This window comes from Protopterus annectens, chromosome 1.part1 (assembly GCF_019279795.1).
Source record: "Protopterus annectens isolate FY-2018-M chromosome 1.part1, PAN1.0, whole genome shotgun sequence".
Taxonomy (NCBI): Eukaryota; Metazoa; Chordata; order Ceratodontiformes; family Protopteridae; genus Protopterus; species Protopterus annectens.
Window position 1 is genome coordinate 484,928,231 of NC_056726.1, and position 24,492 is coordinate 484,952,722.

Here is a 24,492-nt window from a genome sequence, read left to right on the forward strand (position 1 = left end):
CCCAAATAAAACCAAGACTCACTCCTCCAAAGGCAGGAGACCTGTCTGGTGGACCCCGGCCATACATAAGCTATACAACAGAAGGAGAAAGCTACTACATGACAGAGCAAAATCCCAAAAAGGGAAGGCGTCACTGATCAGTACTAGCAAGAAACTATGATCCCTCATAAAATCTTCTAAGGCCAGCTTTGAAAGAAAAATTGCACAAGACACTAAAGATAATCACAAGGCCTTCTTTAGTTATGTCAGAAACCTGGGAGGCAACTCCAAGATATGCTGAGTTAGTGCAAAATGACAAAAAATTCACTGAACCCACAGACATTGCCAACATCCTGGCAAAAAGGTTCAGTGCAAACTCCCCCCCCCCTTCCCCCCCAAAAGAGCAAATGTTTATCCCAACAGAGTGTAGCCTTCCTGAGATCACAGATGCACAGGTGAGAGCTGCCCTCTCCAAAGCAAAAAACACAGCATCAATTGGACCAGACAGTGTCCCGGGCTGCGTCTTACATGAGCTCCAAGAAGAACTAAACCCTCATATAGTCACTGTTCAATCTCAGCCTTACTACAGGATATGTTCCCAAGGAATGGCGTACAGCAACAGTGGTCCCACTCCACAAAGGTGGTGCCACAACAGACCCCGGAAACTATCGCCCTACACGTCTGACTAGCCTGGTCTGCAAAGCTATGGAACGTATCATCATGGAAATCATAAACAAAGACATTGGGAACCTCCAGACACTGGATCCTACCCAATTCGGCTTTGTTAGGGGCAGATCTTGACTCTTGAACCTGGTCGACTTCTTTGAAATAGTTACCAAAGCCATAGATGAAGGGAAGGTAGTCCACACAGCCTACCTGGACCTCGCAAAGGCCTTTGACACAATACCCCACTTGGGCATCATAAATAAGCTCACCAGCTTTAATATCAACCCCTATGTCACAAGATGAGTTGAAAACTGGCTCAGGGATAGAACCCACATGGTCAGAATAGCAGGTGCCATGTCGGACTCTAAACCAGTTACAAGTGGTGCCCCACAAGGCTCAGTCCTGGGACCTCTCTTTTTCGGTATATATTTCTCTGAGGTACAGGCTAATGGGTGGACTATGGCTGACCAAGTTCGCAGATGACTGCAAACTGGGTGCTTTAATCAACTCTCCGACTGACACAAGCATCCTCCAAGAGGGTCTCACAGAGACGGATAACTGATGCCAGAGCCATGGCCTAAAGCTAAATGCCAAAAAGTGCATAATCATCCCCTTTGGGAAAAACAAAGTGCCCACAAATCACGTTGCCAAAGTGGTTAGAAAGACCTTCTATATAGCCCACCTTATCATGAAAGGGTTCACATCTAGATCAAGAGAGGTCATTGTGCCCTTCTACTCATCACTTATCAGGCCCATAATTGAGTACAATGCCCAGTTTTGGATGTACCTTACCTGACACCTTCAGCAACTGGAAAGACCCCAAAAGTATCTCACCAAGAGGATCAAGGGGCTCAAACAGATGCCCTATGCAGTTCGGCTAAAGAAACTCCAGCTCTACTCAGTTGCATACCGCCTACTCAGAGGCGATCTGTGTCTGACGTATAAAGCCATGTCCAACCCAGAATTAATGGACATGCTTCACCTCAGGAAATCTAAATCTCTTAGAGCTACATGCTCCAGGAACCTGAACCTCAGCACAGAAACAAATAGGACATGCTGGAGGGACAGATTCATATCCCAGAGGCTCCCCTCACTCTGGATCAAAATCCGAATCCATGTCAGGCAGAGCCCCTCACTGACCCTCTTCAAGAGAGATCTTGACGAATGGATGGGAGACTGTAAGTTTACCCCTGGGATCTCTTCTGTGCCACTGCTCGACAGAGGTAAAGTAAACAAACCTTAAAAGGGCTACCTTCTGTGACCTACTATACAGATGCACAGTCAACTAATCTAAAAGGGTAGCGAAAACCAAACATACTCTGGCTAGGCTTGTAAATGCCCTAGGGCAGATAGCCTAGTATCAACCTGTGAACCTATGTAGAAACAGCCCGAGTAGAGTGAGCCTTGACCGGAAATGGCAGATCTTTTCCTCTTGCTTAGTAGGCGAAAGAGATGCAACTAGATACACATCTGGATATGGTGATCTTGGAGACCGGGGACCCAATTTTGTTTTCCGAAAAGGAGACAAATAGTTGATCAGACTTCCGGATATCTTTTGTTCGGTGCAGATAGAAACGTAACTGTCTGTGTACATCCAATTGATGAAATTTAAATTCTGCCTTTTTTGAAAATTGAGGAAAGAATACAGGCAACTCAATGGATCGATTAAGATTAGACACGAAAGCCACTTTATGAAGAAAAGAAGGGTTTGGTCTAAGAGAAAACCTGTCCTTATGGAAGATTAAGTATGGAGGTTTGATAGAGAGGGCTTGAATTTCTGAAACTTGCCTTGCTGAAGTGATTGCTGTTAAGAAGGCTGTTTTCCAGGTCAAGAATTTCAATTCACAGGTAGCTGCAGGCTCGAAAGGTGGTGAAGTAAGGGCTTGTAGAACAAAATTGAGATCCCAGGGCATGATAGGTTCTGTGACCAGGGGATGGAGTAACAGAGTACCCTTCAGGAAAGCCTTGCAGAGTCCATGAGCCATGAGACTAGGCTCATTAGCCACATGAAAATTAGAAATCACTGCCAATTGAACTTTGATGGTAGCTGATGCGGAACCCTGATGGAAAAGCATAGACAGTAACTCCAAGACTGAAGCAATTGGAGCTGTGTAAGGATCAATTCCTTGGGTATGCGCCCAAATAGAAAACCTCTTCCATTTGCTAGAATAAATCTTCCTAGTAGATGGCTTATGAGAGGAAGATAAAATGTGAACCACTTCCGGTGAAAATATATGAAGCCTAACTAACGACAGAAGTGGAGTAGCCAGGCTGTCAACCAAAGGGCCATCAGAGAGGGGTGGAAATGTCCCGACATGTGTGTCAGTAAATCTGGTTGAGGGTCCAGAATCCAAGAAGTGTCCACAATGTATGGTTGAAGAAAAGGGAACCAGACTTGACGAGGCCAGTGTGGAGCAATCAGAATCATTCTGCTTCCTAAGGATTCCGCTTTCTGAATCACCTTTGACAGCAAGGGAAACGGAGGGAAAGCATAAAGCAGACCGGAGGGCCAATCATGTCCCTGGGCGACTCCCCCTGTGGGGGGATCAGCGTGAAATAGTTGCTGCATTTGGCATTAAGGGGGCTGGCAAAAAGGTCGCAGCAAGGCTGACACCATCTGCTGAAGATTCGTTCTGCAATTAAACAATTCAGGGACCACTCGTAAGGCATCAGAATAGCTCTGCTTAGCCTGTCCGCAATCACGTTGGACTTCCCCGGAATGTGCGTTGCCACCAGAAACCGTTGGGAAGTTACTGCCCACTGCCACACTCGCATGGCCTCTCTGCACAGGGGGGTAAGACCTGGTTCCCCCTTGCTTGTTTAGATACCACACTACTGACATGTTGTCAGAGTGTATTGCAATCGTCCCTAGAGGTAGAAAGCTCTGCAGTGCCTGCAATGCAAGAAGCACTGCTCTCATCTCTAGGACGCTGACATGCAGATGTATCTCGTGATCTTGCCACAAGCCTTGGACTGTCCTGCCAAGATACTGCCCCCCCCCCACCCCATCTGGGAGGCATCCGTGGTCACTGTGGCAACCGGGATGGGTGGAACGAAGGGCCTTCCCCTGTTCAAATTGTTGGTGCAAAGCCACCAACTGAGGTCCTGTTTGATCTGTCAGTGGGCAAAATGAGGTGAGAAAGTGGAAATTTTTGGAGATACCATTGAACAAAGAGGAGCCATTGGAGAAGTCTCATGTGCAATCTCGCTAGAGGGACCAACATAATTGTTGCTGCCATGGTCCCTAGGAGTTGGAGAACCCATCTTGCCTTCACTTTCCTCAGGGGCATCAGGATGTGTATTTGTTGTTGTAAGACTCTGATCCTCTCCTGCGGTAAAAATGCTCGCATTCGAATGGTGTCTAATTCTGCACCTATAAAGGTGACATGCTGCGAGGGCAACAAAGCAGTTTTTCCACAATTTAGTGCTATGCCCAACTGTTGACATGAGTGATGGTAGCATCCCTGGTTTGGACTAGTTGATGCCTGGTGGGGGCTGTAAGGAGGCAGTCGTCCAGATACGGAAACACTTGGAATCCCTGACATCTCAAGTGAGCCGTCACCACCGCCATACACTTGGTGAACACCCTGGGGGTTGTGGTGAGATCAAAGGGCAGGGCTCAAAACTGGAAATGACTGGCTCCCAGCCGAAAGCATAGGTGACTCCTGGATGCCCTGTCCATTTTTACATGGTAGCAAGCATCCTTGAGGTCGATGGAGCATATCCATACCTCCCCTCTTCCAACAATGGGAGAATCTATTGTAGTGTGACCATACGAACTTGGACTTCTGTACATAGTTGTTCAGTTGGCTGAGATCTAATATGGGTCTCAGGTCCCCTGTTCTTTTCGGCACCAAAAAGAATCTTGAGTAAGTCCCCAATCCGATTTGGTCTGAGGGGACACGTTGGATGGCTCCTTTTCCTAGCAGCTTTGAAACCTCTGAGGCTGCTTGATCCCTTTGACTGGGTGGAACGGCTGGGAATTTTCTGACTGAAGGGGGGGTCTGACGTAAACGGAATGAGATAACCTCCAGAAATTATTCATAATACCCATCGGTCCTGGGTGATGCTTTTCTCGGCTTCCGGATAGAACGAAATTTGACCCCCGACTGGCTCCGGATAAGCACAGCCGGGCACTCCCTCAGGAACGAGAGTAGGGACAGCAGCGAAAGGAATCTCAGTCTCCCGAATTGCGGGGGCCCCCACTGCCTCTAGGGCGGTGTCTCCCCGAATAACCTCCCCCTCCTATGCCTCTGGAGGGGGACTCACCTTGTGCAGCAGGAAAAAACCTTTGTGATTTCTTGAACCACATCTTCCCACCCCGCTGGGCCTTAGGGTAAGGCCTAGAAGGAAGGGAAAAATGGTCCCCTACGGCAGACAAGGTCTTTCCCTCTTGCTCGTACCTGGTGAGGGTGTCTTTCACTTTGGTTCCAAACAAAGAAGAACCATCAAAGAGGGCGTCAGTGAAGGAAGATTTGAAGGCCTCCGCGAAGTGACACAGGCGCAGCCAGGCTTGCCTTCTAAGGGTGACTCCTGAGCTTGCTACCCTACTCGCTCCTTTGGCTGCATACGAAATGAGTTGCACGGAGGAGGTGACAATGGAATTGAGGGTAGACACCTGGGTGTTAACCGTCTGGGCCACCACCTCAGGGATGTTACCCGCAAGAGTATCTCCTAACTCCTTGAGGAGATCGCTCTGGAGCCAAGTGAAATGAGACAGATAGTTCAGCGACCGTAAGGTAAAGGTTGCTGACGAGAGGGTACGCTTCCCGTACCGGTCCATGGTCCTAGACTCCTTGTTAGGATGATGGACGGAGGAAGAGGTCTCTGCTACTTCCTTCTGAGTGGCCACCGCCACCACCATGACGTCTACAGGGACTCCTTTGGACAAAAACTCCTTACCCTGGGGAGCAGAAAGAAACTTGTTGGGATGCCTGGGTACGGGCTCCACAGAATCAGGGTTTTCCCACACCCTTCGACAGATGAAATCAAGGAGCTAGTCGAAGGGTGGGGACACTCAGGAGGCAGAGGGCTGAGCACCAAAGGCCTTAAGGAAGACAGACTCCTCCTAGGAAGGGGCTTTGGATGGCCAGTCACCTCTTTGCTTCAGTATCTCCAGGATGTCGGAGAAGGAAACATCATAACAGGATGACGTGGGGGACCCCTCCGATTCCTCGAGGTCGGTATCAGAGGTGAGGGACTCATCCTGGGAGTCTATGTGCTTCCTCTTGCAGGTTTTCTTTCTAGGGGGCTCCTCAGGCACGAACTCTGAAGGGCCCTCAGAAAGTTGGGGACCACTCATGGGGGTATCCCTAGGCCTTGGTGCTCTGCTGTCCATGAATAGGTGGTGATCAGAGGCACTCACCGGAGTGGTGGGGGACACAGTGACAGATCTGCCTGATGTAGCTGACGATCTGGCCAGCGCAGTCCGCATGGCCTCGAAGGCCGGCCCCCCCAAGTCCGAGGACCAGCCAGCCTCCAAGACCATGATGGGAGTCGGAATTCCCCGAGCCGAGGCACCGAGAGGGAGACTCGGAACTGAAATATGTCCCGAGATGTCCCCCTCGGGCCCGACTGAAGAATCCCGAGTCCCGAACCCAGAGGACGGAGCCGATGCGGTCGGAGCCAATGTCGGTACCGATGGAGCCGGAGGGGCCATCGGAACCGGCATAGGAACATCACATGGCACGGAACATTCCAGCTCCGAAGATAGAGATGCGCTCGGAGGAGGAATGATCGAAGAAGGGGTCGGGACGGGCTCCAGAGCCAATTGGGCCGGAGCCAAAAACAATTTTGCCAAAACCGGTGACTGGAGGCGAAAGGATCCTGGAGGATTTGGAGGACAGGGAGGGAGATCGAGATCTCCTCTCAGGAGAGACTGGTCTGAGACTGGGCGATCGGCTCTGAAGAGGTTCCAATATAATTGGAGCAGACGCTGGTTCCATCAACACTGACACCTCCTGCGGCCCCGAGGACAGTGGAGCCGAGGAGGTCGATGCAATTTTTGCGACTTTCTCTGGAGGCTCCGATGAAGCTGATGGAGCCAGAGATCTCTTTTTAGACTTGGATGACTTAGACTTAGCACTGGGAGAAGAATTCATGGCCTCTTCGAAAGAGGGTTTCAAGAGTCCCTTTAAGATCAGCTTATTCTTTCTCTCTTGGAGCACTCTGGGACTGAACGCATGGCAAAAACTGCAGGACTCCTGCAGATGAATGGCTCCCAGGCAATAGACACAGATAGAATGCCCATCGGTGATGGACATTTTGTACCCGCATTTAGAGCACTTTTTGAAACCCGAAGGTTTGTGCTCCTTGGAATCGTTGGTCATTTTTCACAACAAACACCAACAACGCAACCTAAGAAAAGGTCTGGCAAGAAAACTCACAGACACTCAACACCACAAAAACGCGGGAACCAGTTATAAATTGAAACAGTACACACACACTAGAGACACACACTGAGACAAACTATGTCAAAAACCTCTAACTAAAGCAGTCAATGACCACAAGGTAAGGGAACAGAAACCAAACCTCTAATTTAAACGGTTTGACGAACAGACAGGACGAAAGGACTACGTCCTCTAACTGAAACGGGCCTAGCCCAAGAGAACAGCTAGCGGGATACCACAAAACAAGCACACTACCAAAAACCTAAACAACATTAAAGACAATAGCTATGAAAATAGCTTTTTGTTTATAAACAAAATTTTTTCTCAAGACAAGAAAAAGGTACTTAGCCACAGCCAAGAGAGAGACCACGTCCGAGCTACACGAGCGGCAAACGAGATCTGGAGATATGGAGTAGTGCACCATGGGATACCTGCTTAGCTCAGCCAATAGAAGACTTCGAGCTAGAAAAGTTTGGCCGAGTCGGAGCCGATATTCGGCTCCGAACCCACGGGTAAGAATGTAGGTGAGATAGGACTACATAACATTATTAGATTTCTTCTGGGCCTATTAAATTAATTACTGGAAAAACAAGTATGCAGTATCTTCAGCAGGCACATGATTTGTTCTTTACTGATAATTTTTATATGAATGCATGAATATAACTCATTGAAAATATCTATACCATGTCACTATAATTACCTGAATTAATAATGAAATCCTTAATAAGCATTTTCATGCAGCTGAACTAAAATTAAGAGAATTCTGGGAAGTTATTATCAAAATAAAGTTTCTTTACTAAAAATGGACCACTTTAATACTCACCTAATAGCATTTCTCCAACATATCTCTCAAATACAGAAACTACATGAAAACTAAATAAATTTATTACAGTCCATGAGAAGATATTCCAAGTGAATTTTGACAAATACACCAAAACATAACTAAAAACTGAGCAGTGGTGCAGCTGGAAGGCGCAGTGGTGCAGCAGTAGCACTGTTGCCTCACAGCAAGAGGTTCTCTGGTTCGATTCTCGGCTGGAGTGCTTCTGTGTGGAGTCTGCACGTCTTTCCTGTGTTTGTGTGGCTTTTCTCCAGGTGCTCTAGTTTCCCTCCACATTTCAAAGACTTGCATCTGGAGCATTTCTTCCTGGGCCTCTGCTGAAAATTGGCTTCGTTCCAAGTCTGACTTTCCCAGTAAACAAATGTTAAATAAATAAATAAATAAGACTGAAATGAAGAGTACTTTGCCACAGTTGCCTTTGTGAAAATGTATACTTTTATGTTGGACAATATGGAAGGAAACATATGATACTATTAAAATTAGTCAAAAAGGTGATACCACTACTATAGATCCACAATGAATTGCAAACATCTTTGTACAATGAAATGAAATTACTTTTCAGGTAAACTACTCTACTGTAACAACAAAATGATTTCATTAACATTTGTCTGCCTAAATTAGCTTTCTTGGGATGTTGTCATATACTTGATCCAAATCTAGAAATGACAGGAGTTTGATACTTCTGTATGCTCCACAGCTGTGAACATCTCCTTTGCTCTTGTACACTAGCACTAGAATACATACTCTCCAGTCATTCGAGATTTGTCTCTCTCTCTCCATACCAAGATGAGTAGCCCAAGAGACATTTCTCCACAATGCATGTAACAAGTGACTTTGCTAATCTGCCCTTCCACCTTGTTTCCTAGCCAGTCTTCGCCTTAGCATCATGTCATCGGTTTCCAAGCTGTATCCTCTCGATGAACCTACATTCAGTGTTGCAATCCATAATTTATTTTTTGGCAGGCTGATTGGTTTTATATCCACCTTTCATTCAACAGAGCTACTCGGGTAACTCAAGTTGCACAACTGGACACTTGTCAGCCTACTGCTTACTGACTGAGGGTTGCTGGGCTTTTGGGGACATACACTGACCAAAAGGAACATGCAACCATCTCCGAATGGTAGCATGGGTCCTTGACATAGGCTGGAGAAGGCAGCATTCTCAACCTTCTTAGCACTGATAGATCCATGTCACTTTTTTGATTACATTAATTGGTACAACCAAATCACCTATAACCCAGTGGAGAACCATAACAGAACTCACAGTCTATTCTCCTAGTTAGATGATATTGCTCACCACAGCCGATGGCTAAAGTGGTTGGTCTACATGACTCCTCCCAAAATAGGTACCACCTTGAGCATGTGCAACTACCCATGACTGCATTCAGTTGTGGGTGCACTCTGTTGACACTCCTCTCAAGCTCAACAGGGAAAGCTGGGTTTGAACCAAGTAACTTTCATTCTTGAAGCAGAAAACACCCATCATGTTTTTATGAGGTAAGAAGAACCCAACTCAAACATGGTAAGACATGCACACACCACAGACAGTGATCAAACATCTAAGCTCAATCTACTGAAAACACATTATATGTGTATCTAGCAAGATCCATTCAACAGCTCAGAAGCAGCATAATTTAAATCCATTTATATTACACTGAATAACTATTACAGCTGCATCTCGTTTTTTTTTTGTCTTTAAAAAATATATATATTTCCTCCAAATTACACATGGTATTCAAAGGTACCACAGCAGTTAGAAAAAAATTATACTAGGGGAGGTCCCCAAGGATCCCACGATAAACCTTAGTTGAGTCTTGAAAGTAAGAATCCCTTAAATGTATGCATTCTCAAAAAATACATAATTTTTAGGACTAGCATGTTGAACAATTTCATTCACTTATGAAGTATATTCAGCCCCATTTGGAAAATGTACCTATATACTTGTTAAAAATAATATTTTGGCCAATAACACTAAACTTGATGAATTCCTTTATGTTCAGTTCATCTTATTAAAAATAATATTCTCAGCTGGCTAAAGACTCCCTTTCCAGTTGAATGATAACATCAATTAAGCAGATATCAAACATATCCAGTCTAATTTAAGGTTCCTTATTTTTCTGTAACAGAAACCCTAAAACCCCCTTCTGTAAATATTACATCTCTTTTTGCCAAGTTCATAGATAATTAGAAGTTATGTACTTACCATAACGTTCCATCTGAGTAGGTGGATTCATTTGTCTGCAACCTGTGGGTTATGGATCCGATATCGGATCCGAACCGGCATGGTTTATCCAGCTATGGATCCGAGCTCTTAGCTCCTCCCCTCACCCTTAATGCCCTGCTCTCCCTACATGACCTCAGATTGAGTTTGCCCTGAATCAAAATACCCTAGAAAGGGTGACACATAATATGCAGGAAACTGACAAGGCCAGGGGGATAAGAGGGCGGGATGGTTGCAGACAAATGAATCCACCTACTCAGATGGAACGTTATGGTAAGTACATAACTTCTAAATCTGAAGTAGGAGATTCATTTGTCTGCAACCTGTGGGACAGAGTCCCCAGCTACCTGAATCTTGGGGGGCCGTCATGGAAGGATATTCCGGAGCACCGCGGAGCCAAAGGATGCTCTACCTCTAGATGTGATATCCAGCTTGTAATGAGAAATAAAGGTATGGGATGAAGCCCAAGTGGCTGCTGAACAAATATCATCCAGAGGAATCCTAGCTTTAAAGGCCGCTGAGGTAGAAACTGACCGGGTCGAATGGGCATGGACTCCCTCCGGTGCGGGCCTCCCAGAAGCTTGGTAAGCTAAAAGAATACACTGCGAAATCCATCGTGACAAGGAGACTTTGGAAATTGGTTTACCCAAATTGAATTTGGCAAAGGAAATGTACAACTGGTCGGATTGCCTATGACCAGCTGTCCTGTTAAGATAAAAACGAAGCTGCCTGTGAACATCCAAGGAATGCAGCTTGTATTCACCCTTGTTCTGATATTTAGGAAAGAAAACAGGGAGGTTAATGGACTGATTAATGTTTGCTTCTGAAGCTACCTTAGGAAAAAAGGAGGGATTGGTCCTGAGGTATACGCGGTCCGGATGGAAGACCAAGTAAGGAGGCTTCATGGATAAGGCTTGAAGTTCCGAAACCCTTTTGGCCGAAGTAATGGCTACTAAAAAAGCAGTCTTGAGGGACAAGAATTTAAGATCTACTGTAGCCGCAGGCTCGAAGGGGGGAGCGGTCAAGGCCTGAAGAACCAAAGAAAGATCCCACGGTGGAACCGCCTGCTTGACAGGGGGTCTAAGGAGAAAGGTGCCTTTTAGGAAGATTTTACATAATTTGGCGGACATAAGAGGTCCAGAGTCATGACCAACATGATAGTGTGAAATGGCCGCAAGCTGCACTTTAACCGTTGAACTACTGGCACCATCATTAAAAAGAGTGGTTAGGAAGTCTAGCACCAGAGGAAGGGGAACTGTGAAGGGATCTAGACCCTGCCGCTCCGCCCAAATGGAGAATCGTTTCCATTTACTGCGGTAAACTTTTCTGGTAGATGGTTTATGAGCCGCTACCAGGATGGCCTTAACAGGGGACGAGATACCGGGAGTCCTAATTAGGAGTGGAACTGGAGCAGCCAAGCAGTTAGCTTCAGGTTGCCCAGATTCGGAGTTGGTAGGTTCGATGGGTGTGATATCAGATCCAGAATGGGATCTAGAATCCAAGGTGGATTCACCGAGTGAGACCTTAGGTAAGAGAACCAGATCTGTCGAGGCCAGAATGGGGCAATGAGGATCATTCTGCACCCCAACCGAGAGGCTTTCTGAAGAACTTGGAGCATCAGAGGCAAAGGGGGGTAAGCGTAAAGAAGACCGGGAGGCCAAGCATGAACCAGAGCGTCTCTTGGGGAATCCCCTGGAGGAGGGATTAGAGCGAAAAAACTGTTGCACTTGGTGTTTAAGGGAGACGCAAAGAGATCGCAACAAGGAGTTCCCCACCATGCAAAGATACGTTTCGCTACTTGAGCATTGAGAGACCACTCGTACGGGGAGAGAATGGTGCGACTGAGCTTGTCCGCAAGGATGTTGGACCGACCTGGAATATGCATTGCGATGAGAAAGCGGTTGGTGGATATCGCCCATTCCCACACTCTGATGGCTTCCCGACATAGAGGATAAGACCTGGTTCCCCCCTGTTTATTGATGTACCAGACCACCGACATGTTGTCTGGCTGAATCGCAATTGTTCCAAGGGGAAGAAAGTCCTGAAGTGCTCGCAACGCCAAGAGCACTGCTCTCATCTCTAGAACATTGATATGCAGGGAGGTCTCTGAGTCGTTCCACGTGCCTTGGACCGTGCGGCCTGCAAAATGCCCCCCGCACCCGAGGCGGGAGGCGTCCGTGGTCACTGTGGCGAGAGGGGGAGAAGCACAAAAAGGGCGGCCTCCGTGGAGATCCTGTGAATGGAGCCACCACAAGAGAGACCATTTGCAAGCCTTGCTGATCGCAATGGGATGATGCAGAGGTAGAGCAAGGTAAGACCACTGAACTTGAAGTGTCCACTGAAGGACCCGCATGTTGAACCTGGCGAGTGGAAGAAGAGATATCGCTGCCGCCATGGACCCTAGAGCCCTCAGGACCAATTCCGCCGGAACTGAGCTGGAGTGGAGGATGGCCCGCACCTGGAGTCGCAGATTCCGAACTCTGTCGGCTGTGAGAAAGGCTCTTAACTCCCTCGTGTCTAACCTGGCACCTATAAAATCTATCAACTGAGTAGGGGCCAGGTTGGATTTTGCTACGTTTATTGTGATGCCCAGGCGGGGAGCTAGATGAAGAAAGGAGTCTCGCGCCAAGGATAGTAGATGCCTTGTTGGGGTGGTAAGAAGCCAGTCGTCCAGGTACGGAAAGACCTGCACCCCCTGAAGCCTCAGGGGAGCCGCAACCACTGCTAATACTTTGGTGAACACCCTGGGGGCTGTGGTAAGACCAAAGGGAAGAACCCTGAACTGGTAGCGACTGGCTCCCAGCCGGAAGCGAAGAAACCTCCTGGAGCGCCTGTCCATTAGTATGTGGTAGTACGCATCCTTGAGGTCTATAGAGCACATCCAGTGATTCTCTCCCAAGAGGGGGAGGATGGATTGCAAAGTGACCATCCAGAACTTCTCCTTGGGAACTGCCAGGTTTAACAGGGACAGGTCTAAAATTGGTCTTTGGTCCCCCATCTTTTTTGGCACTAAAAAGAACCTGGAGTAAAACCCTGATCCGATCTGGTCTGGGGTGGGGGATGGGCTGGATGGCTCTTTTTCCCAGCAGATGGCCAATTTCTGCTGAAGCGGCCTCCCACTGACCGGGTGGAACGTCGTGGAGGGATCTTAATTTTGGAATGTGATGAAAGGGGATCTTGTATCCTCTGGATATAATGCGGAGGACCCAGCGGTCTGATGTTATGGACTCCCATGCCGCTAGGTGCTCCGAAAAACGTCCCCCGACTGCCTCCAGAGTGGAGCAGTCGGGGCAACCCCTCAGGGCTGCTGCGCGGGCCGTTCAGAGAAAGGTTTTCTGGACCCGAAATTCCTGGGAGCCCCTCTGCCCCTGGGGCGGCGTCCTCCCTGTCCTCCTCTGCCACGGAAGGACTGGTTGTCCGGAGAGGGTTGGGATTGATGCGACTTCCGGTACCACATCTTCTTCTGGCCCTTTTGGTTCCTAGAGTAGGACCTCTGGGGCACAGAGAAGCGGATTCCGACGGCAGACAGCGTCTTCCCATCCTTTTCGCTCTGGGTCAAGGTGTCGCAAACCGTTTTGCCAAAAAGGGCAGAACCATCAAAGGGGGCATTCGCGAAGGATGCCTTGAAGGGCTCCATGAAATCGCAATGACGGAGCCAGGCCTGGTGTCTAGTGACTAGGCCTACTCCTGCAGCTCTAGCGGCTCCCTCAGTAGCATGGGACAGCAACTGCATAGAGGTATTCGTCACGGATCGAAGAGTGGCCATACGGGTGGAGTGCAAAAGTTTGTCCTCCTCCGACATGGACTCTGGGGGGGATGCAGCGTATTCTTTAATAAGATCGCGCTGCATCCTGGTAACATGTGCCAGATAGTTGAGCGCCCTCACCGAGAAGGTCGCTGAACTAAACATTCGCTTCCCCAAGCGGTCCATCATCCGAGACTCCTTGCTCGGAGGATGGACTGAGGGACTCTCCTGGGCGAGTTCCTTCTTGGTGGCTGCTGCCGTCAACATGGCATCTACCGGAGGCCCCTTACTCCAGTGGGCACGGTCTGCAGGGGGGCTAAGGATTCTGTCTGGCCTTTTGGGGATTGGCTCCACTGTGTCCGGTTCCTTCCACGCCCTGATGGTAATAAAGTCCACCAGGGGGTCGGCAGGAGGGGACACCCAAGAGGTAGATGGGCCTGCTTCGAATGCCTCCAAGAACACGGACTCGTCCGAGGAAGACTTGGGGGCAGACCACCCACCCCTTATGCGAAGCATTTCCATGATGTCTCCAAAGGAGACATCCTCGGGGGGTGATCTTGGGGAGCCTTCCCCTTCCTCCAAATCTGTTTCTTCTGTTAAAGACTCGGGGGAGTCTATGTGCCTCCTTTTACACGTATGCTTGCGAGGTGCTTCCTCGGGGGGGGGCTGTCCGAGGAGCCCTCGCAAGCAGTGTCTTGTTCCAATGGAACAGCTTGGGGCATTGAAGCGGGCTGTCCCAGTGGCCGGATGGTGGAAGCCTCGACGGAGATCGGGTCTCCTCCTCCTCAGGCCCCGGTGAAAAGCAGACCGGAGCCAAGGGGGGGGGAGAGCCACTGACCCAGTGCAGATGGAGCGCGGGAAGGAGCCGAAGCAAGTGCCGGGGGTCCGGAAGCCCTCAACAGAGCCCTCTCCACTACATCAAAAGCCGAAGGGGAGCCAGCCTCGACCAAAGGATCCGAAAGTCGGCTCCCCCTCGGATCCAAAGAGTGGATCGGAGCCGGCCCCGAGACACTCGGATCCGAGGGACCAGTGCGCTCCGACACAGACGGCGCCGAAGGCACACTAAGTCCACCGGATCTGAAGCTCGGAGCCAGGCTCTGAGAGGTCGGATCCGAAACACTCGAGGGCAGGGTCGGATCCGAAGTACCTAGTACTATTGGCGCCGACCCACCCCCGGCTCCGAAGCTGCCCGGCTCCAAACGCTCCGAACCCGGGTAGCGGGTCGGAGAAGGAGCTATGGGCTTGAAAAATGGGGTCGAGCTCCCCCCGGGGGGGGAGGGGCAGGAGCACTCCCATCTGCATCTGGGCCTGGATGAACCTTCTCATCATCCGGTCCAGATCGGCGTCAGAAAGGCTATACGTAGACCTCGAAGAGGCTACCGAGGTAGGCCTTGAGTGCCTCCTCGATAGCCTCGACGGAGATCGGGTCTCCTCCTCCTCAGGCCCCGGTGAAAAGCAAACTGGAGCCGAGGGGGGGGGGGAGCCAGCAGCCAAGGAGGCCGGAGAAGCCCGCTTAGCTGGCGGGGCCGAAACGGAGGTCTCGGCCCACCGCTTGTGGTGCTTCTCTCTCCAGTCCTTTTTTCTTGCTTCCCTGTCCTCCAACCCAGCAGCGGGAGGTTGAGTCCCAGGTGGAGGAGGGGGAGCAGGCGAGGAGGGAACTGTAGCAACAGTACCCACCACAGGAGCGGAGGCCGAAGCCGAGTCAGGGGGCAGAAGTCCCGCCAGGACTAGCTTCGACCTCCGCTCCTTCAATGCCCTGGGGTTGAACCCTGCACAAATGGAACATCCAGAAGTGAGGTGTTCAACCCCAAGGCATCGAACGCACCGAGTGTAGCCATCAGCAGGGGAAAGCTTATGGCCACACTCGGTGCACTTCGAGAAAATTGCCTTAGGGGCTTCTGACATAACTGAAGTCTTTTTTTTTTAAACCAAATAAAAAAAGACAAACAATTAGTGCTAAACTAGCACACACACAAGGCCCCAAACAACACACTCAACAAAACTCCGAACCAGCAAGGGGAGGGAATTAAAATAAAATTTTAGATGTAACAATTTAAACCCAAAAGTATCAAAAAACTAAAGGAAACCTAACACAATCACACAAATTTAACTACAAAAAAGCAATTTAAAGCTTTAAAAGAGTTTTTTATAGAACTTAGCTGAAGAGCTCAGACGATCCAACTGGTTACCAGCGCGGCAAACTAGATCTGAGGTCATGTAGGGAGAGCAGGGCATTATGGGTGAGGGGAGGAGCTAAGAGCTCGGATCCATAGCTGGATAAACCATGCTGGTTCGGATCCGATATCGGATCCATAACCCACAGGTTGCAGACAAATGAATATCCTACTTCAGATCTTTTGTTATCAAGCAAAAAGTCTCTTTCAAAATTATCTAACTGTACTAAAACTTGCACCGCGGGTTCAACTCATGACACAATTAAGAAAATGGAATTTGGAACTCTCATGTCAACTCAATATGCATGTATACATGCAAACCTGAGCATCCTATAGAATTTCTATTAAATCCACAAAGAAAAGAACAGTACAATAAAATGTTTAATCCCACAGGAACATAGCAGTATCACAATTTTTTCATAAGGTCTACTGGGTACCAGAAAAGACAGGCTCATCAGGTAACTCGTCAAAAGAATGTTGGCATGGCTTGGCATAAGGGGATCCTGGCTCGATAAGATTTGACAATGTCATCAGCTTTCAGGATGGTGACAGAAGTCAGCTGAACTGTTGTTTTTTTATTGCAAGAGTTTTTGTTCCAATATTAGAGAAGTGGATTTTCGGTGTGGCTGATTTTCAGATCTGTTATATTAGAAATGTATCTTCTATCCACTGTTGTTACAAAACACATAATACTTAGCAAACAGAATCAACAAATGCCTTCTGCAACCCAAATATGACCCACAAATATGATTTATATGGGGGTAATTTACTGACTGCCTCTGTCCACCAGAGACATAGGAGTCAGCCCAGGGGTGAATTTCAGATTACCCATCCACTGGTGGTCTATATTTCTACAGGCTTCAAAACTTGAACATCTATTTTCCGATTAACATGCAAAAAGAGGGAGGGGGGGCAGATTCCATTATAACGGTCTTATCTGCAATATCATACAAAATATTTTTCAATTTAAAATTAAACAAAAACTACATTTAAATGCTTCCTTGATTTAGTAAATCCTTCTGGCAACTAAAACTGTAAAGTTCTGCCTGCAACTAGCTCTAAGCCTCAACAGAGGAAGGAGATCTGGTCGTCAGCTGTTTAATCCTTCCTTCACCCTGCTGGCCAGTAAAGACAAGAAGTTTGAGTCAAATCCAGTTGACCAGTGCAAAACGCAGACTAATCAACCCTGCACAAGTGGGATGTCATGAGATGCTTCCTGGAGGTGTACTGTATAAAATTTCCAGTCTGTGTTCTCCTAGCTAGATGTCAATCAAGCCAAATTGCAGAAACAAATTATGACATACCTGATTTTCTTCTACTGTCTCCAATATTAGTATGAAATTTTCCCAGAAATGCAAAAGCTTCACAGTGTTTTCAGAGGACCACCAAAATAAACAGGAAACTGGAAATGGAAAGAAAGAAAGCAAGACAAGTCACAAAGATGTTAGCATGTGTTGTACAAATATTTCTACATTAAAGTACTTTATACTGAAAATGGAAGATACTTTGTCATACTTCAGCTCTGTTCATAGGTGTACACTAGGCTAAAGACCACCAAGACCCTTATACGCCTAGCAGTGCAACCCCAATGTGACCCACAAATATGATTTATATAAGGGGTGATTTACTGTCTCTGTCCACCAGAGACATTGGAGTCAGACTGGGGGGTGAATTTCTAATTATCCATCCACTGATCCAATTTGTGCTTAAATAGGGATAGGGAGGAACTCTACTTCACATGAATGGAAAGCTGGTTTTTAGAGAATGGTAATTCTCTGAGAAACCTATCTGTCTCTCAGTGTCCTATTTATTGAGGAAGTAGTTACCTGAGGTAACAGACTTCCCAAAAGGTACTATAATGCATTTCTTGATATCGAGTTTTAAGTCATGGTTTTGGTACCAAGCATTTGTCTGTATTGGACCTTTCTGAAGGGTGTTTTCATCTTGGGGCTATTCAACGACTCCGCCCAGTTTGCAATCATCTGCGAAACTTGGTCAGCCAGAGGTCTTTGACATTGACTTTGACATTCAGAAGTATATGCCAAAGAGGACTGGGCCTAGCAGAGAGCCCTGGAGGACTCCCAACGGTGACTGGCCACTTTGTGGAGGTGGCCTCACCAATTTTAAGCTGTTGGGTCCTATCAATAAGCCTGGCAGTTATTCAGCATCTTATAAAATGGCTTGCACCTAGTTCTGTAAATGTATTGACAAAGCCTAAAGTACTCATGGGGCATCATGGAATGTTATCAGGGCCCACTGAGGATGTGTTCTTGACTTTAACTAGGGAGCACGTACTGACTTACTATAGTTGCAGGGGTTATGTTTGCTGGTATTGTTGGGGATGAGAGGAAGGTAAAGTTGGAACTGAATTTGTCCTCTAACAGGTTTGCTATATCACCAGGCTTGATGAAGCGGTACTATTAACCACCAGTTCAGCACACTGCTGTGCACTGCCCTGGAGGTTTCTGACATAGGTGTAAAAGGCCTTATGGTTATCTTTCACATGGAATGTTATCTTAACCTCAAAGTTGTCTTTGCTTGACCTAATTAGCCCCTCTCAGTTACCCATTTACTTTGATGAGAGAGTTTTTACCTTTTTCTTGTATATCCTGTTCAATTTGGGATGCCACCAGGGAGATTCCTTTCTGGGGCAAGTCTTGGGCTTACTTCTGATGGGTATAGCAGCCTCTATGCAGCCACTGACATGGCTCTACAGCGTTTCTGAGAGCAATTCAGCATTGGCTGCTGTGTTCTCTGGGTTTGGAGAGGCACTGAAGTTTGACAAACCATCACTTAGTAACAAGTAATTTACCTTGGAAAAGTTCCCAACTGTTACTGGTTTTAATGGGATTATGGAGTTAATTTTGATTTTTAAGGAGACAGCTATATGGTCAGACCTTACAAGGGAGGGAGAGGCATGGTGGGGAGCAGCATTCTCCCATATTTCTGAGCACGAGGTCCAGTATGTTGGGAGCCTGTAATGGGCATTTTCACATTTAAAATCACACAAGGAATGCTGAGAACAAATCACTTTATGACGCAAAGCTTTCGGGTATAAACCCTTTCTCAATACTAAATACATACATTTACACAAAGCAACTGCTTTTATACAGGCCTAGTAGTCATGTGACTGCAGCCAAAGTCACATGACCTATTCAAATGTGCAATTTAAAAAATTATTTAAAGAAACATACTGCAAAAAAGCATTTGTCAAAAAAGCATTTGTCAATAAAAAAATGGTTACACATATGCATATATATGATCAAATTTCATAACAATATAAATCTAATTCTAGCACATAAATATACTTAATCATAAGAATATAAAAATATAAAAATGTATATATATACCTATATGTTTAATACAAACTCTAGAAACATTAAAACATAGGTGTACACATACATGTACACAACAAATGCACACATTAACATCAATGTATAAACATACTAATGTGCACAAGTTAATAAAATCATCATTTCAACCTACGTTGTAATCCAGCAAGAATGGGTTTAATGCTTACTGTACTGTTAAGGCCAGGAGGACTATCAGCTCCCAAACGTACTATCCATTGATATTCTTTAGTTTCAAGAAAATTATTAATATCACCACATCTAAGTGAGGGAATCACCAAATCAATAACTCTAAATCTAAATGTATGTCTGTCCCCACAAGTCTCAATATGCTTATACAAGGCATTCTGAGTATACTGCCTCCTGATTTCCGACTTGTGTTCAATAATCCTGTCCTTGAGTCTACGTGTAGTCTTACCAATGTAGTATGCAGGACATACAGAACATGATGCCATGTACACCACATTGGTAGTAGTACAAGTAGCTCTTACAGAAAATGTGTATGTATGATGTGTGATCGTATGCACATAACTATTAGATTCCACATATCTGATCAAGTCTGAACAACAGGAGCAGTTTAGACATGCATATGTACCAAAATTAAATGTAGAGTAGATGGGTCTATCAAAGCATAAATTCAAGGAAGGGCGGAAATCTTTGTAGCATAACATACTTTTGAGGGTTTTCATATTCCTAAAGCTGAAGAATGGCTTATCACTTAACAATTTTGTAAGCTCAGGGAAGCCATTAAAATAGGCCAATACTTATAGATAGTTCGTTTAACAAGGGAAACCTTACTTGCAAAACCAGTCACATATCTAAATCTTTGCACAGTAGAGTTTACAACTTGATTTATCACAACATCAGGGTTCGTAAGATTATAATTCCTGAAATATGGGGCATATAATGAATGCCTATTATTAGATACCTGATTCTTCATCTCATTTAAAATAGACAATGCATAACCACAATCAACAAAATCCTTAAATGTGTCATTTAACTGTTCATTGAAGACAATGTCATCTGTGTTGAGCCTACTCACTCTAATGAACTGAGACTTAATCACACCTCGAAAGACATGCGGGGCATGCATGCTGTCCGCATGCACATATCTACCCACATATGTCTCCTTCTTAAAAACAGAAGTGCCCAATATTCCATCCTTGCAAAAAATGTTAACATCAAGGAAGGAAGCCTCTTTACTAGTAATGGTCGACTTAAACTTCAAAAACGATGTCGTGTTATTCAAGTGTACAAGATATTCTTCTAAACTGTCCCTAGATCCATTCCAAATTAAAAAACAATCATCAACAAACCGTTGATAGAACACAACCCGTGTGTCAAAAAATTTTTTTCCATCATGTAAATTATCTAATTCCCACTGATGCAGTACAAGATTTGCATATGTATTGGCCACGGGGTGCCCATGGCGACCCCGTTGACCTGCAAATACGGTTGTTGATTGAAAATAAAAACATTATGGCTAAGTACTAGGTCCAACAATTGACATATATTTTGAATAGAATCACTTACTAAAGATTTTTCAGTAGTCAAAAACTTCCTGATGGACTCTATGCCATACGAATTAGGGATAACAGTAAACAACGATACAATGTCTAAGGTAACAAATAGAAAATCATTCAGATTACACGGTTTACTGTAATACCACTTTGAAAGTTTGGAGAGAAAATCACCAGTATCTTTCAAAACATAATTACATTTATCCAAAAAAGGAAACAATTGTTTCTGAAGGTAAACTGAAACAGGTTCGGTTACCCACCCATTGCCAGAGACGATGGGTCTCATGGGAGGGTCTGACAAACACTTATGTATTTTGGGAAGTCCGTATAACTGAGGTATAGATGGACAGGGTACAGAAAAAAAGTTAAATAATTCCAAACTAATATTATTATTAAATTGCATGTCATAAACATGTAAATTAACGTCAGTAATATGTTTCTTTACATCCAGAAAACTAATTTTTTTAAAGGACAAAGTATCCATTACTAGCTTATCCATTGATGAATTATAGCAAGCTCTATCCATAATCACAATGCTTCCACCCTTATCTGCCTGCTTAATAATGATTTCACTATTCCTTTTAAGATTCTGCAAGGCAAGATGTTGCTCATAGGTTAAATTATAAGTAAATTTTCTATCACAGACATTAAATTGTTGCCTAAAATCAGCTTCACAGACATTGCAAAAAGCAGTGGTAATAGGTGTATTCACAGGTATAAAAACACTACGTTTTCTAGGAATGTTATTAGAAACAGTACTAACATTAAACAAAATTTTTAAATTTAAATTTCTCACAAACATTTTCAAGTCGGTAATAATATCAACTAAATCTAAACTAGTCATAGGTATAAAGCTCAGCCCTTTTGAAAGAAGGGACACATGGGAGTCACTCAAAACAAAAGATGAGAGGTTTAAAATACCCCTCACTACTTGCGGGCATTCTTGCCCTGTCTCGACGGACTGTCGTACTTGCGTTTCATTGAGGAAGTCTCTTGCTTCATCGATAATGGTTCCCTCTTGTTTAAAGAGTCCTGCACACGTTCCGGTTTCTCTAACTGAAACCGCTTCTCTGTGAAGTTTAAAGTCGACTGATGCGTTTTTTTACTAGCATGCTGCACATCCGGTACCAAGTTCAGGGTAGCAGTTGATGAGGTGTCCATAGCGGACGTCATTACAGCGTCAGTGTTCACGCTACTAGAAGAGGCAATAGTTACAGACTCAGAAGGAGTTAAAGTGACAGTGTCTGTTTGTACAGAATTGGCCAACAGTCAAATTTGAATCAAAGGGCTGAAATACATCTAGTGCCCTAATAGAAGTACCAGCAAAAGTTTTTGCACTGTGATTTTATTAGATGTTACCATAGTTGATTCTCGTGGGTCATTCCTGGGCCAAGAGAAGATATGACCCACTTTAAAATCATTAATGTCTCGAGAAAGTTTTCTTTTCTTAACTAATTCAAGCTTGTCATCTAATTCACGAAATTTAATGAATAGATGGTTATATTTAGATGACATCTCTGAAAAACATACAAGTGATTTCAGCTCTTCATCTAACTTAATAATTTCAGTCTTTAAATCTTGCTCAACAGACATAAAATGCTCATTCATTAGTGACATATAGTCTAAGCTTAGCTTCAAATTCATTTGCTGCCACCTTTTGAGGAGTTCAGGGTACACATTCCCATAGGATGGCATTTTCAATATTCTTAGTCCACGAGGGACTATCCCCATTTTAAGGTATGCAGAGAAGCTAAACCTCTGCCACTGAAAACGCTTGTATGAACCAACTTTACGTTCAAGCAATGCAATTTTGTAGTTAAAAGTATCAATGTCACCTTTAGAAGAGTTGTCCAAAGTAACCTGCGTTCCATTTTCAGGAGCCATAACAGGAACAAAATCCAACAAAGGATTAACTTCATGTGAGAATATCGAATGCAGTGATTCCATAGTTCCAATAAAGGTAACAGGCTGCAAAAAAGGCTACCAGATATAGTTACTCAACAGTCCAGCAGAGTAATACTAATGGTAGAAAGACAAACTGCAAAAAGATCCAAAATCACACAAGGAATGCTGAGAACAAATCACTTTATGACGCAAAGCTTTCGGGTATATTTGTCAATAAAAAAATGGTTACACATATGCATATATATGATCCTGGCCTTAACAGTATAGTAAGCATTAAACCCATTCTTGCTGGATTACAACGTAGGTTGAAATGATGATTTTATTAACTTGTGCACATTAGTATGTTTATACATTGATGTTAATGTGTGCATTTGTTGTGTACATGTATGTGTACACCTATGTTTTAATGTTTCTAGAGTTTGTATTAAACATATAGGTATATATATACATTTTTATATTTTTATATTCTTATGATTAAGTATATTTATGTGCTAGAATTAGATTTATATTGTTATGAAATTTGATCATATATATGCATATGTGTAACCATTTTTTTATTGACAAATGCTTTTTTGACAAATGCTTTTTTGCAGTATGTTTCTTTAAATAATTTTTTAAATTGCACATTTGAATAGGTCATGTGACTTTGGCTGCAGTCACATGACTACTAGGCCTGTATAAAAGCAGTTGCTTTGTGTAAATGTATGTATTTAGTATTGAGAAAGGGTTTATACCCGAAAGCTTTGCGTCATAAAGTGATTTGTTCTCAGCATTCCTTGTGTCATTTTCACATTTAGTCAAGGGTGTTTGTACTTACAAAGTCTAAAAATCTATCTGCCTGTAGATTTGAGGCCATGTAAGATTCTGAGTCTACAGAGTGGTAATTAAAGTCTCCCATGAGTAGGTTTGTTAGGTTGCATGGTAAGTGTCTCTCCATGAAGTCCAAGTATGCATTGTGAGCTTCTTGGGACATGGAGGGTAACCTACAGCTGGCTAGGATATGGTATGGGATTTTGTCTTTGGTGATCTGCATGTGGAAGAACTCTAGCATGTCATCTTGTCTGACCACCCTAGAGGTATGCTTGTTATGGATGTATATTGGACATACCTACCCCACTTTTAGCCCTTGTCTGTGCAACTACTGATATAAAAGTGTGGAACACACTGAAACCTTGCACTGCTGGGGTACTCTCTGACTCTTTAAACCATGTCTCAGTAACTGTGCAGATATCCACATTCTCAAGTGTGAGGAGGGAGTGTATGTTTTTTATTTATTTTATTTAGGCTCCTGGCACTGAGCAGCAAGACCTTGAGATTCAGAAGATTTCATTTTGTTATGTCGGTAGGTTTGTCAATTTGGCATTGCCTAAAAAAGGCATTATGGGGGTGGATAAATGTTTAGCTAGTATTCAAAAGCCTAGAGTAAAAAGGTGCAAACCATCCTTGGCAAAGCAACATGGTCTCTTGACCATGTCCTCCCAAGCTGACAAATGATGCCCTTAAACTGACAGCTAGCTGTTGAAATCCATAATTTTTTGCTCATATTGTGGCATTATCTTCGGTGATGGTAATATGCTGCTCAATTCTAGGCTCATACTAGCCTGAGACTGAAAGCTCCATAATGTCTCTCTTTATATAATCCAGGGAAGTACATTTCAGGTCATTTCCACCTACATGGACTATGATGGAATCACACTAGTCC

General features: G+C 45.0%; 1 protein-coding gene across 1 annotated transcript in view; it reads right to left on the reverse strand.

Moving 5' to 3' along the window:
* Positions 1 to 24,492, reverse strand: part of TARBP1 (TAR (HIV-1) RNA binding protein 1) — a 2,802,917-nt gene that overhangs the window by 2,679,017 nt on the left and 99,408 nt on the right. The window contains exon 2 of the mRNA XM_044087106.1: positions 17,320 to 17,417. Within this exon, the coding sequence (XP_043943041.1) occupies positions 17,320 to 17,417 (98 nt within the window). The remainder of the gene's footprint in view (positions 1 to 17,319; positions 17,418 to 24,492) is intronic.